Source organism: Tinamus guttatus, unplaced genomic scaffold (assembly GCF_059628265.1).
Source record: "Tinamus guttatus ecotype Peru unplaced genomic scaffold, ASM5962826v1 Tinamus_guttatus_pri_ptg000599l, whole genome shotgun sequence".
Taxonomy (NCBI): Eukaryota; Metazoa; Chordata; class Aves; order Tinamiformes; family Tinamidae; genus Tinamus; species Tinamus guttatus.
Window position 1 is genome coordinate 1,914,007 of NW_028289133.1, and position 19,187 is coordinate 1,933,193.

General features: G+C 39.6%; 1 protein-coding gene across 3 annotated transcripts in view; it reads left to right on the forward strand.

The window, feature by feature from the left end:
* CTDSPL (CTD small phosphatase like) overlaps positions 1–19,187 on the forward strand; it is a 68,698-nt gene that overhangs the window by 39,132 nt on the left and 10,379 nt on the right. For 2 of the 3 annotated variants that reach the window (XM_010218816.2, XM_088534803.1), the window contains exons 2-5: positions 319–473; positions 7,145–7,177; positions 13,227–13,328; positions 17,808–17,864. In XM_010218816.2, the coding sequence (XP_010217118.1) occupies positions 319–473; positions 7,145–7,177; positions 13,227–13,328; positions 17,808–17,864 (347 nt within the window). The remainder of the gene's footprint in view (positions 1–318; positions 474–7,144; positions 7,178–13,226; positions 13,329–17,807; positions 17,865–19,187) is intronic. The other variant, XM_010218817.2, reaches the window with a different exon arrangement.

Genomic DNA, 19,187 nt, shown 5'->3' on the forward strand with positions numbered 1-19,187 from the left:
TTTATAGTATCTACTTTGGATGTTTTTAGGAGAAGTCTCAAAATAATTTCTTAGAAGGTTATGGCAAGAGGTTTGATAATCCAGAGATACAGGCTGGTTTTACTAGTGTCCTCATAAAAGTCTGAGCAAAGAATGTGCTGAAGTAGAAGAGGAGACCTCAGGACGATGGAAAATTACTGTGAGATTATATGGAGATCCAAGAAGGTATTTGGAACCAAACCGTGCGTGTTAAAATAAGTTGTTATGTATCTGAGTCTGTAATACTTGAGTTGACTTCTCTGCTGTTTACTTATTTATTCGTTTCTTTTTTTTCCCTAGTGTCCCAATGTAATATCAGCTTGAAGAAGCAGAGGAGTCGAAGTATCTTTAGCACCTTATTCTGCTGCTTTCGTGACTACAATGTCGATCCACCATCTACCAACAGCACCAGTGCTCTTCCTCCGCTGGTGGAGGAAAATGGAGGACTTCAGAAGGTCAGGCTTTTGTCTGGTTTTGCTCTCATATAGACCTTCTATAATATAACCCTGTGCTTCTAATATTTTTTTCTCAACAGATTTCCCTCTTGGGGGAAACTACGTGTTTTTAGGTGTTACTAAAGAACTGATTATTTTGGTTGTGAGTTGCTGATATCTATTCAACTGTGGTTTAAAACAAAACTTTTCTATGAAAGATACTGGCACTGTACGTTTCATATGCAGATAATATTTAAATTTAAATATTTAAATAAGGCATCTCAAAATAGAGATTTTTTATATATTTTAGTTTCTGACTTACTTCCCTGCTTTGACTCTCTTTCCCAAATACAGGAAGCTTAAAGTGGCTCTCACTGGAGCATAGCAGAGCTGCTTTGAATATCTTTTCTTGAACTTTTGAATACCTTGAGCTTTTAAGAGTTTTCACTGACATAAAACTTTCAAAATGGGGGAGACCCAGTATTCCCTTATTTAGTTCAGCTTAAGTCTGGACATACCAACTTTTCATTATTTTGTCAGCTTATTAATAGTTTACTTAATTTTCGGCTTGAAGTTGTTGTTAAAAGTCTAATTTAAATGAACTCTCAGTACTTTGAAGCATTGTGTACGAAAGCAGAGCGTTACTTTCTTCGAGTTCTGCTCACTGGCGTGATGTATCATCAAGGAATTGCAAGTATAGATGTAGCCATGGTGGGGAATAATGGTAGAGATAAAGGACCCTCCCTGTCTTCACCCTTCTGCTCTTCACACTATAATTTTTCTGTATTTGGTGCAGCTGTTTCTTATCTTGTCTGCTATATTTTATTTTGTTGCAAATTCTGCTGTTTGCGTTCAAATTCTGTAAAACTCAGGAACCCAGGAACTGTTTGGGACAGTTAAGTTAGTGCCAGACGCCAGCACTACGTGGGCAAGCAAAGGCCGAGCTGCAACAGTTCGTGCTGATGTTGGTCCATTGCTCATACAGAAATAAAGTGCCCTGAAAAAAACAGGTGTCAAGAGGAGGATTGTACTTGAATTCTGAGGCTGCTTCTGCTAGTCAAGACACCCTGAAATAAGGAAAAATCTAGCCTTGATTTACTGAAGGGAAAGCAGGGGAGATGGTAGTGTGCAAGCACACAGTCCTATGAAAAAGAAAATGAACAGGGAACTAGAACTATTTGCCTTCCATTCTGGTAAGGAATGGAAAAGAGAGGTCTTATTAACAGCAAAATTACAAATAAAGGGAAAATGAGAGTTTATTTGAACGGAAGACCTAGGGAAAGGAGAATTGTTGTTATTTTTTTATAGAGAAAATGAATTAAAATGGTCTAGAGTAGGAAGTATGCATGTGTATTTTGTAAAACAGCCAATGACTTTCTGAATATATTTTATACCGTGCAGGAATGATGACCTGCAATGTTTACCCACGTTTTCATCCTCATGCAGAGCTACCTTAGTGAGCAGTTTTGAAGTTGGGCAATACTTGTGCAAAAGCCTAAGACAAAAATCACAGAATTCATAGAATTACCAAAGTACAATTTGAGTAGGAAAGCCTATTGAGTATCCTTAAAAGAATTATTGCAGAGAACATTTCCTCTGAATACAATTAGAATTAAATGCACTCAAATATGTACAGCTTTTTGTAAAAGAAGTCAAATATGGCTAAGCTTTTGGGTAATTCTTAAATGAGTGCAAGTAAGTTTATAACATTGTATTTGAAATGCAACACTGAAGGCTAGTAAGCTTTGTATGTTTTTTTTATATCCTGCTTTTGTTTTTATTTATTGAGTTCAAGTTCTCAACGGGTGAAAGGTGAGGTGACTGTAGAAAAGAAGAGACAACCTTGCAGCTTGCTGCTTGAAGGCTTGTGTTGTTGTTGGCTGTCAGTGCTCGTTGCACTAGGGTGCCCGTGCACTGGTTTTAATTCCTTGAGCCCCGTTCACCCGGTCGCTCTGCTCCTGGCTGCTCTCACCCCTGCTTTGGCCTCTTAGTATTCATCACATCACGGATGATCTCTGACGTTGGCCAGAGTCTGTCCGTGTGGTGTGCCCCTTTCTTTCAAAAATGGAAGAAGAAAATTGCACAATAGTGTTAAAATAAGTTAAAATGCAGTCGCTGTTGGACACGCGAGTGTAAAACGGATTGGGTGAACTTCCCTCCCCCTTTGCTGTTCAGTGGCCTCCTGGCATGGGGGATAAAGACCTTTTTACAGAAAGAGGAGAAACTGGGGAAGCTTCTGCAGGTTTCATTGAAACTCAGTGTTTGCTCTGTGTTGGTCCTGGCATTTTCTTAAAATCGATGCAACGAGCTTGCTTGCTTCTTGTCCTAGTTCTTTCAATATTAACCTGCTACAGAGGGAAAGCAGAGAATTTTATTTATAAACCAGTTTAAAACACAGCCATATTCCCCCCCCCCCCCAAGGTAATTTCATGTGATTTTTTTTTTCCACTATTAGAATTTTTTTTTCTTTGCCAGATGATGCTTAAGTGTCATGTCCTTTTTCATAAGGTTGAAACAAACACCAACTGGGGGTGACTTTGAAGAAGCAGAAAGTTAGAAAACAAAACAGCAGTGATTTTTATTCCAAAAAAAGGAGAAAAATAAAATTCTTTCAAGCCCATAGTTCATTTTTAGAACGTGTCCTTGTTGAGGAGCTGCCTGTCCACTCCTTATACAGATAATGAATGCTCTGTTCTACCCCCAAAGCTCCAATATGACATTTTTTGAGTAGTAACTTGCATTTAGTGACATTATTGTACACTTGTTTTTCTCAAAATGCTCCTTTTTTTTAATCCGGCACAAAGATACATTCTGGGATGTGGCAGCTATTGCAGTGGCGCTATCGGCCCGTCGGCAGCTCGGATGCAGAGGCAGCCGTGCCAAGGGGAGAACACGGCGTTCAGCCCTCTGGAATTCCTGCTGTTTCTTTCCTGCTTTCTCAGCAGCAGGCAGCTCACCAAGACCTTCCAGCCAGCTTTTTGGGGAAGGAGTGTTGGGAGAGGCAGGGGGAGTGTTTTCCTTTTTCTATGAATAAATCCAAACCTCGGTTCCTGTTTTTAATGTAGCAGTTGGGCTCCGTGTGGGTGATTCCTGGGTATGTGTCTCCGTTTGCTGCTGGGGGAGTTTGTCACCTGGGTTCTGAAGCCTTTGCAGTTCCTTAATTCATTTGCAGACTTGGTGGAGAGAGAAAAAGTGGGAAGAGGAGCCCTATTGTATCCAGCCTTTCCACATCACTTTTAGTCGTGGTCAGTGAGGGAGCTGACAAGTCTATCAGCTCATTTCCAGTTTCTTTTACAACCTGGTCCCACCAGAATAACTTCTGCTTTTGATTTGTGCTTGGATACAAACCAAGCAGATGGCCATGAAGTAGGAAAAGGGTTTTGTGTTTGTTGGACTGGGAGAGAAGGTCTTGATCCATCCTCCACAGGGAAGAAGAGAGAAGAGGTGATTCTGGGGCTCCCCGATGCCCCCGCTGCTTTCCCTGTGAGCGGAATGAAGCTGGAAGGGCAGAATCCTTGGATTTCCACCTCGCCCATCCCATCAACTCCAAAAGTTAGATCCCCTCCCTCACGTTGTGTGGGTGCTTTTTGGTTGGGTGTTTTTGGGGTTTTTTTTTTGTTTGTTTGCTGCTGCAGGGTGCTGCCAGCTCCAGAGTGAAAACTGTTTTGTTGGCCCAGCGTTTTCTAACCTTTTGCCTCTAACGCTGTTTGCTCCAGGGAGCTCTCTTTGTAAGGACCTAAAATTACCATGGAAATGATCTTTATCCCATGTGAATACAATTTCTCAGGAGATGAGCAGGGCTCTAGGGAGGACACTAGGGCTCTCCGTTAGCATCTCCCTCCTCCAGGAGACCCGAAGATGCAACCCGAGCACAGACTCTTTCCTGGGGAAACTATTGCCATGTTTTTGGAACAGATGTGGCACCCAGTTTGCTATGTGAGGTGAATATAACCAAGGGCACTTTCTCCTCCTGCTTAACCCTCATTGGTGTGGCAGGTCTGTTTACAAAACAAAAATCCTCTATGGAGATACATTTTCTCCTTCCACAGTCTTGGCCTTCTCATTCTAACCTCTTTTTTGCCTCTTTCCCCACAAAGTTTTCCACATGAAGAGACAAACCTTGATAATCCAATCAATGGAGTAATCGCATGGTGGAGGAAATAGGTTCTTTTATATATATGCACATATAGACACACACACACACATGCACACACACACATATATATACACTCATATATATATAAAATCTCCTCCCTTCGTGTATATGCTATATATATAGTTTAATATAAACTTATATTAAAGAATTGTATATGGTAAGGCTGTTCTTTTGATCATCTTCTCTAAATAGATTATTTTGTTAAACGATGCTAAATTGTTGGCCTAGGCCCACCTGGTAGGGGACAATTCTGAGTAAGTGGCACCTGAGCCCCTCAAACAGGGTCTGGCACTTGGCGCTTGCTGGTCCTGTGGGCTGCCATGGACAGGGTTAATGTCTGCATGCAGTGCTGAAAACGTTTCCTGTAGCTCCCCCAAAATTGAGCAGCTAAGGAAAAGATCATTATTTCATGTACCGCGAAAAACTGATTGCGATGGCCAGAAAAACCAGCTCCTGGGTATCTCGGTTGCACAATGGGGAAATTGTGGCGTTCTCAGAGCTACTTTGTCCTATCGGCAGCCGCTGGAGCTCATGGAAAGACTTCAACAAATGCTGTCATGTGCCATTTATTTCCAAGTGCAACATTACGACCTACTTCCCTTCCTGTTCCAAGGCATCAGGAAATAAGGCAGGGCACTTTTTAAAACTGGTTCCCACAGCAGAGTGGGTTTTTTTTCTTTTTTTTTAAAGGACATTTTTCTGCTCATGGGCACCTACATTTTTCCAGAATACCTGTGGATTTATCTTTTTTTTTTTTTTCCTCCAATGGTCATTACCATTTGATTTTTTGCATATGTCCTTTAGGGTTCCACCAAGAAAATACACCTGTTTTCCTCAAGAAATTTTTGATTTAGAAAATTCTGCAAGAAAAGTAGAGTTGACAATGATACTGCTGCTTTATCAGTTTTAAAATTCTGCAGTCTCATAGAAGTCAGTAATACTGCTGGGTGCAGCTCTTGTTGCAAAAAAAAAAATGGCATAAAAGAAAGCAGCCGTTGCAACCCTGCAAACATGGCTTGTTGGAGTTTATGGAGAAATGTGGTATGATTTTGTTCCACGGTTAAGATATCTTGCACTGTAAGTGTGAATATGCTGTTTGCATCAGCTGACAGAAAAGAAGCTCCTGTATTTTATTCTCTCTAGCAATGAATGCAAAAAAAAAAAAAAAAAAAAAAGAAAAAAAAAAAAAGAAAAAGTCTAACGGGGGAGGAGGCAAGACAGGTTCCCAATCTGTTCTTCTGCCTACGTAACCATATCCTTGATAACAAGGACAACAACTGGCACCTAGTCAAATTTGCTCCTTTGTCAAATGGCATGCAGAAACTTAAGATAACGTTCCACTAAGTGGATGTCAACATGCTGATAGTCTTTCTGTTGTTTTTTTTTTTCTTTCTTTTTTTTTTCTCTTTTGCCATGTTCTTGAGAAAATTCCACTTCTCCTTTTACAGGTACTTTTATACTAAAGTAAATGGTAGTTTATGGTATTTTCTGTTCTTTCGATTCTTCATCAACTTCTTTCCATTTGGGTCCAGTTTCAGTAAAAGCTTTTGCTGTTGCAGCAATAAAAAATATCTAAGTGCTTTAAAATATGCGATATTTTTGTTGGCCATTATATGTCAACACTGTTAGATTCCAAAACAAGTGAGCACGAGACCTTATCAGCTGGAAGAGCTCATCTTCAAAACAGTTCCATCCACGGATAAATCAGTTTGCTGGTAACCAGAACCTGTGTTTTCAAAGTAATTAGAAATAATAAAATACTTTCTGCCTAAGCAACGTCTGTGCTAGGAAGGGCAGCCTTCCTCTCATATCCACCGACGCACAAACACTTGTTTTGGGGGAGATGGATGCTAAGGAATTTCCACAGCCGCAAATCCATGGCCTAGCCGGATGGAAGCTCATGTTGGGCAAGGTCCTGTCCTCCTGCCCTGTTTTTGGTGTTTCCAGTGAAGGTGAGACTGCTGGAAGGGCACGGATACCCTTGCAGCTTGCTGGCCAAGGCAGGTAGGACTCCTTGGGTCAGTTCAGCATCTTGGGGTGTCTCTGCTGTTGTGGTCCTTGCTGAGCAGTTGTCTCAAGGGAAGTTCGCTTGGAGAACTGGGCTTTTGCCCTGCCACCAGGGGCTGGTTGAGCTTCTTATTGCTGCGGTTGAAAAATTAAATATATATATATATTCATTTATATATGTATACACATATTTATCCATTAGGAGATCTTCTAACTCAAAGCAGAAGTAAGTTGCAGTTAATGCAGATGCTTTTTTATTATCATCTCTTATTAATCATAGCATGAGTTTTACCAGTTCTGTCTCTAAAAGTCACAAATACCAATATACTAACCAATCATTTTAGCAACTAAAAATGCCAAATACTGTTTTTTTTTGTTTCTTTGTTTCATTTTATTTTTTTATCCTGGTTTCTTGAATACTTTGAATTTTTGGTTTAAAATGTTTGAGTGCTACATTTACTACTTCAAGCCTTTGTTTTACCCTTTGAAAGCCATTACCCTTACAGTATTTTTTTTTCTTTTTCCCCAGGGTGACCAGATGCAGGTCATGCCTATACCAAGTGTATGTATTTTTATCCCTTTTTCTTTTAATAATTTTCATAGCTTTTGCTTTGATTCATCCTATGTTGCAGTCTAACAGGTCTGTTTTATGTTGCATGTTACAGGATTTTATATTCTAATGCAAGATGCTATACTTGGCAATGAATTGAACTGCAGGTGATATACAGAAAATAAAAGAAGAAATTGGGTTTTATACAATTCTCATCTTTTGTCACAGTTCAAGTTTCTGAATTTTAATCATTTTCAAAATGTCTGAAGTCTGAAAGTTCAACTTATTTAAATAGAGACAAAAAGTGATTCATCAGTTCTACCAGGATAGAGTAATGAAAAAGCTTTTCTCCTTCTCTTTCCACGTATTTCAATTCAAAAAGGGTTAGGAACTAAATTTATCTTGAGGCAACGCATTTTAGGCAAGTGAAGGAATACAGTGACTCTGGCTGCATTACTGCCCTTGTTCAAGGAGGTGCTGTCATTATCAGCTGTTGTTTTATGGCCCTCAGTGTTTCTGCTCATCTTACCTGCATTAAACTTGCCATGCAGTTTGGCATCTGAATTATTTTTCAAAACTCAATAAAAGGGAAGTTGTTTGGCCGAAGTTGTTTGCTTAGTTACCACTAACCATATTTTATCAAAAAGCAGATCACCTTCTACTTTCTCTTATTAAGGACAAAGGCTTAGACTTCTTAAAAACAGCAAATGCTTTTCCTTTCCAAGCTCCTTGACCATTTATAATACTTCATTGCAGACTTCTCTGGGAAGCAGCAGAGCTTGTGGGTGGGTTACTGATGTAGTCCTCTTTCTGGAGATACTTGGTAGCTCCAAATACCTGGATGCTCCCTGAGACACCTTTTTTCCTTCCCTTTTTTATAGCCTAACATTACAAGGCCTCCTGTAAGAATCCTGTTAGTGCTGCAGCATGATGGTTTCAGGACATCACTACAAGTATGCAGATAGCTTCCCTCCTTCACCGAGTTTTCAGAACTGCTCTCTATTTTTTTATTATTCCATGGTATTAATTCTAATATGGTTGTATTGAATCAGTGCCCACTCGTTGGAATTATGTTGCAGTAGTGAGGGTTTGGAGTCTCAACTGCTCTCAAATCTTGGGTCTAAAAATAAGCGTGTATTAAAATGTATTTGTATTCACATGCATATAATTCGTATATATGCATTTCTGTGAATACTAAACTTCAAATCTGTGAAAATATCAATTGTTGAATTGCTTTTGCTTTTACTTACTGCCAAGTTCGAGTTTGTCTTTATAGCTGCTACATTGGCAGTCATTTGAAACACGTGTTCTGGCTGTTCTGTCAGCTAGAATAAAACTTCAAGAATAAATATAGATATTAAGGAAAGAAACGTTGAAACAAAACATTTTGAAATGTAGCTCAGCTACAGGTCAGTCCCACTTTCTCAAATACAAACATCTTGAAGCCTGAAATTAGATGCTTTTCTAGGACAACTTTTAAAGCAGTGCTCTGTGAGCTTTGGGCAGTGGTAGGAATAGTGATGTTTCAAGATTGTTTTTACTAGTTTCAAGAATTTTTGGAGATATGTTATAACTTTACTTAACTCTATTCCCAGCATTTTGCTAAAGTAGTAAATTTATTTTATCTTGGCATTCTTGACATATGGTTCTCAGTGAGTAGGTGATGTTAAATATCCTCATTCCTCTTCGCAGGTGTCATCTGCTGCCTTCTCAGCAGGCCATGCAAGTGTTGTCAGGGAATTACTGCTAACAGGCAATTCTGTGACATTTACTATCAGAAAATCAAATTGCTTCTCTGTGTCGAACAGGCAAGAAAGAATTAGTATAAATTCTTATGCTTTATTCATAAACCTCCAAATAAAAGAGAAATGCGCTGCCTACATGGCAAGTGCTAGGAACAAAGATGCAAACCCACCATTGCATTTGGAAAATGCCAAAATTTAAGTGATGCTTTTTGTCCTGAGCATTGAAATGTAGAGGCTCACTCAGACACTCTAAACCACTCTCTGAATTGCATGTACCTTATGTATCAGGAGAAAATCTCCTCAATGGACAGAGCAAGATGGGTTGCACTAATCAGGCATTTATTTCTTTATATGATTCATGGCAAATGTGGCCACTTCACGGGTTAACCATTCTGTCTTCCATAAACTTCTCAAGTTGAAGTCTCCAGTCAGAACATGGGGTTCGCTGCACGTGTGAAATGGGCCTGTCTGCTCAGATGACCTGGTGGGAAACTTCTGTTCTTCCCTGTATATATGTGCAATAGCAGAAAAGTACATTTTTCTGCTAAATGAGAGATTGTCTCTATTGATAACACTTCATTTTAAAACTTCAGAGTGTATTTAATGTGATTTTTGATAGGGAGATCTTCTCTTCAGGGAGCATTGCAGCTTCAAGTTAAGCTCTTTGGATAGTGGACACGGTATGACTTCTGCCTAGAAAAAGATACAATAGAGAATCACAGCAGAGCCATATTTTAACACTTTTAGTCTCTCTTTTTATTCTTTGAATTAAAAGGTGCATGAAAACACCTAGCAGTGATCATGCACCTGATTGTTTGATCAAGTTGCAGTATCTTTGAGGGGGCCATTGAAAATCTCAGTATTGCAGGAGTGGCCCTGAAAAGAGCCTGCAGGATCCCTGTGGAAGTTAAAATACAGCATCTCTACCTACTTCTATCAATTTCTTGGTTTTACCTGTTTCTTCAGAAGGAAGCCTGTGCGCTGCCTGCTTCGTAGCAGCAGCTATGTGTATGTTTTCAGTTGTAATAGTTTATCATCCCTAAGAGCACTCCTGTGCAGGGCTGCTGGGAGCACCCACGAGCTGTGCCGTGCACAGCAGAAAGCGGGAGCTGAAGGGAGGATTTCACCCCAATAACTGCTGCCCTGGGGAGCATTTTCAGCAGGCAAAGGGCTTGGTTCTGCTGCTCCCTTTGGTGGGAAATGCAGCCCTGGAGGTGAGAACGATGCCTTCATACAGTCACCTTCCCAAAGGGCTGTGTCCTGCTGTTCAGGCTTCACGTGCAAGGCTGCTCTTCGTGCTGTTTTGTCCTTTGTGTGTTGTCAGGGAATATCCCATTTCCCCTGGAGCGAAGCAGCCCTTTCCCTGGAAGTGCTGGCAAGCCGATCAGCTTAATAGACCTGCCTGGAATGCCGAAACCCCAAACAGTGCCTAGCTTAAAAGCTTGAACTTGTATACAATTTATATCTTAGTGGAACTGAAGACCAAACTGGGTCTTGCAGTTCTAAGATACCGCTTGGTATTTTTCAACCAAGTTTTATGGAAAATCTTGCAGTATTTTGGAGAGTATTACGTAGCAAATGTGAGTTGCTGTTAGCTACAGCTGAATACTTTTAAAAAAGCTTAATGTTATCCTTCAAGCTAGTATGTTTAAAATGTCATTAAAGGCCATGACTATTCACAATTAGCCATGATGGGAAACATCTACAGGAGTTGTGACTAGCAGGCCTTCCACTTTTCTCAGCTTAGTGAGGGAATTCAAAAGCAATATTCAGTAACATTGGTTTTTTTTTTTTTTACATAAAGTCTTTGCTAGTCCGAATAGGTGGAAATTGCTCTAGAATCAGAAAGCTCAAATGACAAAACACATGAGCTGATATCACATATACAAATCCTTCAAGTCCCCCTAGTTTCATCCTTGCACTAAATTCCAACCTCAGATATTTAACATTCCCACAGCCTGTAGGAGCTTCAGCTGCAGAATGCAGAAACTTCAGCTTTCTTGTCCCTGGTATATTGTCAGGGAGCAAAAGTGTTTTCAAGGGGAAGGCAAAAACGGGGGAAGTTTTTGGGGTGGTAAAACTTAACCTCTGATCCTCAAGTGTGCAAACAGTCGAGCAGGTATCTCAGCATCGCGCTTGGAATGTGGGATCAGGATTCAGTAAGGTCCAGCTTGTAGAAAGTCTGATGTTACAGGTAGACTTGTGCTGTTTTTGAGACAGCAGAGCTACAGGTAGATACAAAAAAAAAAAAAAAAAAAAAAAAAAAAAAGGGAATAAACTGTCACCGTGAAGGCAGAGGAATCCTGGTTCCTTGCATCCGGATTCGCACGTCTGCACAGTCCTCCCTATGGTCATTCTCCTTTTTCTTTTCCTAAGGACAGCCTTACTAATTTGCAGATAAAAGTCAAACAAAACTGTGACATGGCAGTAGTCATATTTTTCATGTGCATATTCGTAAAGGAAAAAATTGTATCCATGTTAAATTTGCTGAATATATATTGAAAAAGAATTTGTGCAGCAGAGGAGAGTGTGTTGGTGGAAAAAAAATCTCTGTCAAAGCACAGATGCTGCAGAATATTATCCTTTAAGTGCAGGATGCTAATAAACCTGTTGCCTGTGTAGCTTATAAGTCTGCATCCTTCTCTATTATGGAGTGATTAGGTGATGTACCTAAATGCATTTTAGATTTTAAAGTGAGGGTGAAACACCTAAACTCTTTAAATTTGTTCCTATCCTACCTTGCAAATTGGCTCTCTAGCAAACAGGCGTAGGTAGCACTCACTGCTTGTGAGAGTCACATACACATGGGACCCTCCATCACCTACAGAGGCTGTAGCAGAGTAACTTCTCTGGTGTTTTTGTATTTATTAAATGCTTCAGTATGGTTATTGCTGAGGTTTCTGGTCCAGTCAGGTTGTTGTGAGGGATGCATGCTCTACAGACATTGAGCAGCAGTAGTTTTTCCTTGATAGATGTGTGCAGAGAGAGAAGGTATGAAGTGGCTCGGAAGCAGAGCAGCTTCCATTTTGTAAGCTCCAGAAGCTTGTTAATTGTAAAGAAACTCAACCAATTTCAGTGAATACTCTAAAAAAATCTCCCAAGAACTTGTACTTTGGCCTGTGATTGTTCTTTTCTTTAAATCCAAAATCTTACTCATTTTAGGACAAGCTATTCCATTTAAATAACGACTTACAAGACATAATTGACCAATACTCACCTGAAATAAGTTCAGTGATTAATAAATAAATTTAAAAAAATCTGTTCTTGTTGCTGGATTGTGCTTGGTGGGTATCTACTCATCTGTTCCTCACACCACTCTGCAGAAGTGGTGACCTCACAGATCTCTGAATATACTTCTATAAAAGGCTTTTGTATCAGGAAAGAACAAGGAGCAGGATAGATGCAGCCTTATCAACGTCATCTCAATAGAACAGGTAAAACAAGAGCAAAAGAATGGAGCTGACTTCTGTGTTCTGTTTTTACCTTCTTTGTATGTTTAATTTCCTGTCAGTTCTGAGCTTCTCCTTACTCATGCTTTTCTATGAAAAAGATCCTTTTCATTCACCAAAAAATCTCTTCAAGCCGTTGACAGTGTAGCAGTGCTTCAGCTCCAAATGATAGTTATCACTGATTTTTGTTCTTTCAGAAACTATACAGTGCCAAAGTCTTCATTACATTCAGAAATGTATTTTGTGGAGCTCCTCCTTCACGTTGTATAAATGGTAGCGTTTTTGCAAAGCTCTTAGTCAGTACCCCAGCGAGTGGCAAAGGTTACAGGGAGACATGTTCTGCGAGATAAAATTAGCTATTTAATTAGTTGTCCTCTCTGAGTTGTTTTCTCCATCTTAGCATGTATCATAGCAAGCAGAAGAAATAACAATTTGCAGAAATGTCCTGCTGTGTTAAAACGGGCAAAAATGTGTGCTTGCTTCTAGTACTAGTATTCACCTTGAGTTAGGATGCCAATGGCAACAAAAAAAATGAGGTGTTTAGCAAAGATGTCGTGAGGAAAAGGTGTTCCATTTTTCAGTGTTGTTGTTTTGCTAACAGTGCTGGTTTGTCCTCTTCATTTCCAATGCTTTGGGTAGTATTCCACATAAATCTTTCACTTTTAAAAAACAGCCTGTATGGGTACTGATTGCATGAGCTGTTGATTTCCATATGTGTACTTGCAATGAGCCCAGAAAAACATCCGAATTTGATTCATGTATTTCAATCCCCAGTGAGTATTACCAGAATAGCAATGTTAGTGGGAAAGAGACATTTGAATAGATTTTACATTTTTTTTTTTCTTGTCTTTTTATTTCTTTCTTTAGCCACCAGCTAAATACCTCCTCCCGGAACTGACAGCATCAGACTATGGGAAGAAGTGTGTGGTCATTGATCTAGATGAAACTTTAGTGCACAGTTCATTTAAGGTATGTAAATTTATAGGTGGTCTCTTGCAACTCGGGTTCTTTTAGTGAGCACTGCACAAACTCTTAAACCTCTTGGCACTTGCACGTTATCGAGTCTCATGGGTTGCCTGGTGGCTTGTTTTGATTCCCCATTGCATGGGGCTGCAGTTAGTCTAGGAGGGTTGAAATTCAGCACAGTTTTACTCTAGGTAGATGCTCCTTAAACCAGTAGGTCTCGAGCCCCAGTGATTGCTGTGCTCCATGCCAGAGAAGAGTGTTCTCAGTATCATAAGGAAGCAAATGTCAATCTGACATCCCAAATGTGGTTCCTAACTCTGTTTTTAAGTACTGAACTTTCACAACAGGAAATCATAGAGTGTTTTAGCTGTTGCTGATGAGTCAGTCGTGTTGCAGAAGCAGCTTTATAACCTCTCCATAATCTGCATGTGGTGGGTGTAGCAGTATTTGTCTATTGTTTTTGCAGGAACTCAGTAATACAAATAACGTGAATTGCTTCAGAGTACTGCTAGTCTCCCTGATCAGCAAACGTCAGACATTATAAAGCATCTTCTAGTTTTATACACGGGCTGTGAAGAACTTCTAAGAATCAATAGTATGTTCCCTTGCTGATAGCAGGGCAGAGTCACCATTAATTTTATTGTCCTCTAATTTTGGCTGCTCTCTATTTTTCACTGTAAGCACAAATCCAGCAGTCTAATCTGGCAAGTACTTAGTTGCCAGCATTTAAATATGTAAACCATAATTCATTCTGTGGTTAGAATTTGGCAACAGTCTGTCTTTGTTGACTTAAAGATGACCGTATATGGAGATACTAGAACGAATATTCCTGTGCCTCCAAGTTGAGCAGAAACTAAGATTCTTCTCTCTTTTCATTGTGCCTGGTGGTAGGTGCTGGTTTGTGGTGATGTGCAGGAATCTCTTAACCTCAGCTCCAGATCGTTGTCTTCTGCAGCCAGGACGAAGTGCCCTTCAGAAATTGTCAGGGAAATTAGAAACACAGCTGCATTGGGAAGGGAGGTAGTATGACTTCCTAATAAAGGAGCCAAAAAAAAAAAAAAAAAAAAAAGAGGAAGGGAAAGCTGAACGTGCTGCTCTAAATGTGCATAAAGTATTAGACTCTCTGGAATGTAAAAATGAGTGTATTGAAAATGCTGTGGATAACCTTGCTGTGTCTTTTATGGTTCCTGAAAGAAAATAAAATGCCTTCCATGAAGTGTGCCTGTTTTTAAACATTTTAAGGAAATACATGTTTAATAACTGATATAGTGTACATCCTTTCTTGTAAGATGGAGGTTTACATTTATTGCCAAGAGTACTTGCTCGATCAGCTTATTTTTAATTATCCCATTTATTCAACTGATATTTAGTGAGGATGTAAATGATATTTATGGTTATTAAGTGATAACTAAGAAAAGTCAAAGATGATTCTACTTGGTCTTCAATGCTGGACAGTATTTTCTTGTCCTTTTTATGCTGAACACTATTTTCTTATCCTTTTTTTCCTTTCTAACTTTCTCTTCCTAGAAATATAATGTGCTAGGCCAAAGATATAATGACTCATGGAGTAATAGCGCAGTATAAATTAAGGCAGTGCCATCACAGGCAAATAATTTGAAGCTCGGGGATGGTAGTACATAACTGAAAAACAGGGTTTGGAGTAATGGCTTTAGTTATTTAGTATTTGGCCCTCTGTTCAGTGTACTTAGTGGTACTGTTTGGATTTTGTGACATAGAGAAGGGGATACGTCAGCTGAAATAAGGCCATCGTGGTCATTAAAAATCTCCTGATGATTTCCAGAAGACCAGGAGTTTTAATACCCATATTTACACTACTCTGCCTGAATAATTATGCTCCTTTTGCAGTTTCATTACTGTTTTTATTTATTTTTTCCCCCCCTCATGTAAAACCTTTTCTTAAGTAGGTTCAACTTTAAAGCCCTAAATTTGTGTGTTTTTTTCAGTGCAAAATGTTTTAAAACACATATATGTTTGGGGAATGCATAATTTGGTTATGAAATAAGCTTCATATTTCAAATGCATGTGTATTTTTTTTTTAACACAACCAGAGTTGCAGGTTTTTAAAGTGCTTCTTTATGAAAGCAGCAACATCTGAAGGAGGGTAATTCTCATCTTTTTGTGCTCCTGCATATCTGTGAAGTTTTAAGAGGTATTAGTCTTTTATGTTAAACGCGTACTAAGGGAATAAAGTATGGGGTGCTTTGGCAAGAGTATAAAGGAATAGATAGACATTATAGATATGGCTCCCATCATAAAAACAATAATAGAAGCAAAACGCAGAAATTCTTAAATCAAGGAGATATAAACATTGTTCTCTAGCAAGTAAATTAAACCACATGCAAGTCTGGAATGTAGTCACACTCAGAACTGTCCCTGAAACACTTTTAAACGACATTTAAAACCTTGAGGCTTTTTTATTAAATAAAAAAAAAAAAGTGAAGAAAATCTTTTCAGTAGAAATAAGTTATTTCATGGTTTGTCTGTGGCTCTCGGCTGAGCTTTGTCCAGCTACACACGTGCAGCCCCACGAGCCATGGGCTTTTCTGCTGTCTTCCCATCATGATGAAACGCAGAAGCCCAGTCCATTCTTTCTTCCTTATCTCTTGTCCCAGCGAGATAGCTGTGTAGTATCCAAAATACAAGTGAGGGAAGCAAAGATACAGTTGAGCAGCTTGGCTAGTGTTGCGCAGTGTGAGGGTAGGTTGTCTTTGCTAACAAAAATGTGGTTGTCTAAACAGAATGTGTTCTCTGGCCTCTCTTTGCTCTTCCAGCATTGGTAGCAAAGCTCAGTCATAGCTGAGTTTTCATCAGTGGGCTCCAAATCCCTTTGCAGGGAACTGCTCTGCTTTCCGTGGCAGTACAGAACATTTATCTTGCTTAAGGAAGTCGTGCATATATAAATATTGCAAGTGAGTGCACGTCTCTCCGAAGTGTGTGCAGAGCTGGCACCCTCTTAAAAACTTAGGTGGCTACATCTTATTGCAAGTTCATGTGGGTTTCTTTTAAGGTGAAACTGCAGAATGGAGCTGTTCTCTGGCACCTAGAGATGCTGCAGGGTGTCTCCATGCGGATTTGAGCAGTCCCCTCTGTCTTTGCAGAGGCAGAAGGAGGGATTTATCTTGGAAGCAGTTTGATTTCTCTTTCCAGGCTCAGACTCTTCAGGGTCTCACTCTCATTGGTGCTTAAAGTCAGTCTTTTGGCTGAACCAGAAAATCACATGCAGCCTGCATAAATCTTAGAGATGAGTAAAGATGTTCCCCATTGTAACGTTGTTAGTGTCACCCCAGTCATCGACCAAAGTATTTCCAGCCTTCGGTGCGCGCTGCTGCCTGTGAAGCACCTTGGCTGTTCATCAGTGCTGTAAAACGGGATCTGGCAGCTCTGTGACCTCTCTCTTTCCAAGCTGTGGATCATGGGTTACGGACTTCACCCAGACGTGTTTATGGGATCTTCTCATCACAGAGCCAAAGTGTGACCACGCCAAAGGCTTCTGCCCAGATTTGATACCCACATAAACTACTAAACATCCTTATCTCGGAGTTCACCAGCTACCACTACTGTGCAGCCAAGATTGAGCTGCGTTCTCTTCAAGTCTTCTTTTTGCAAGGACATTTTTCTACTTTTCGTAGAATCACAGAATAGTTAAGGTTGGAAGGGACCTGTAGAGATCATCTAGTCCAACCCCCTGCTCCATCAGGGACACCTAGAGCACGTGTTTTAGCTTATTATTTCCCAAGTAATTATTTTCCTAGACGGACAATTCTTCATGATAAGCCTATGAGCAGTAGGCTGTCTCAAACTGCTTAGGCAAAAAGGGATTTGAGATCTTGGGTAGTGTTTTCTTCTTCTTCTCTTTTGGATTAAAATTCAATTTTGCATGGTTGGTTTGATTGGCATAACGAGTTTTTGAGGTTTCTGGGAATCATGTCACTATTACTCATCCTCCCTTGTTGCAGCTCTTGGTTCAAATAGATGCGACATTCATGACCTTGTTTATTTTTAGTTAATTAGCAATTGATTACATAAAGTGGAATCTGTGCCTATAGGTAGCTGAAGCAAAGAGCAGAATTTCTTTGTTGCCATCCACCCGGAGCTGCTAAGTTACCTGACTAGACATCTACACCGACAAGCAGGCTCAGACTGTGCTCAGCAGTAGCAGGGGTTACTCAAGCACTTAAGTGCTCTAGATTAAATCAACTCAACAAATACGAGGCAAGGTGGGAAACACTCCATCCAGCGAATACAGCTGCATGAGACTTAAAAATAATAATAATAGATAAACCTTTATGCACAAAGGACTCTAGTGCACAAAGTGTATCTGTGTAACCAAAAATGCTTCCAAACTCGTTCCTGGGTGCTTGCTGCTGCTTTTTTCCTTTTCTTTTTGTTTTGTGTGCCTCTGAAATCTCACCTCTAATGCCCTTATTTTAACATCAATTTATTTTCTTGTTGCTTTTCCAGCCGATTAGCAACGCGGATTTCATTGTTCCAGTTGAGATCGATGGAACCATACATCAGGTGAGCATTGCCTTGGCTCAGCGCTGCCTCGGTGCTTGAGCTGTCCTCAGGATCCCAGGGCGTTGTTACCTTTCCCTCCATTTGCTGTATTTTACTCGATAACTTGTCTCTTTGCAAGACATAAAAGCTGTGCTGGGGAATGCATCTCCTAGAAAGGCCCTCATGCTTGATCAGGTCTGTCGTTTCTAACCGTTTCCTGGTCTCCATTTTAACTGCTCCACTTCTCTTGGGTCTTCAGTACCTGTCTCCTTGTCTATTGCAAACTATTTTCAAGCAGGAAATACAGAGACTTGTTGCTTCTCAAAATCACTAGTCCCAGAAACACTGCCTGAAAACTGCATTTTGTATTCCCTGCACAGATGGAAATAAGCTTTGATATGTGTTGGTAGTTCATATGAGCCCAGCTTTGGAGAAGCATAAAGACATTTCTTCAGCATTTGTGCCTATCTGTGTTCAAATTTCCATTCCTTTTTGTCCTGTAAGGACAACTTAGGCTCTTCTGCTTAGGACTTTTCATGTACTTGAACATCTTTAAGTGGTTCAGACAAAGTTAAAAAAGACTAATCGTGTATGCCTTACTCTTTCAAAACTTCCAAAATTCATGCTGAAGACAGGTTATTACATTATATTTATGATGTAAAGTTGAGCTTTCTGATATGTGAAGCTTGCAAATTGCTTGAAATAGCTTGTGTTGGTTATTGTAAGCTTTCCTTGAGCTGCAAATCTTCTCTGGATGTGATTAAAAGAAGTTCTGCAATACCTTGGGTTTTAAAATGATGCCTTAAGTAAATACATTATTTTTTGGACAAGCATGTTAGTATTTTTATCTTGGCAAAGTGCAGAAGCCATAAAGTTAATTCATAGTTTTTATTTGATGTCATGTTATAAAAGCCATCAATGTAATTGTTACTTTGTGAAAATAAATATCAACCAGTGGACTGAAACATGTTTTAAAATGATAGTTGTGCTGGCAGTTTCTATACTGTGCCTGTTTTACTTAGGAGAGAAAAATAGAGCTGTTAAGCTGTTAAGTTTGCCAGTAATGAATGTTTAAAACATAAAGGTGACATTTTGAGGATTACCTGTTGTGACAGTGTCTGTCCTCATTCGATGTGGGCTTTAACTGTTTTGTGCTATGAGGCAGCCTCTTTCTCTTCCATAACTTTTTTGAATCTTTCTGAAAGGAGATAATTTGTGTAATAGTTTTGAAATACCCAGTATAGTCACCACTTAGTTTGTCAATATTATATATTTACATATTGGGGGAAAAAAATAGGAAGATCTAAGAGTTTACAATGAAGCACTTAAAGCTGGAGATAGGGG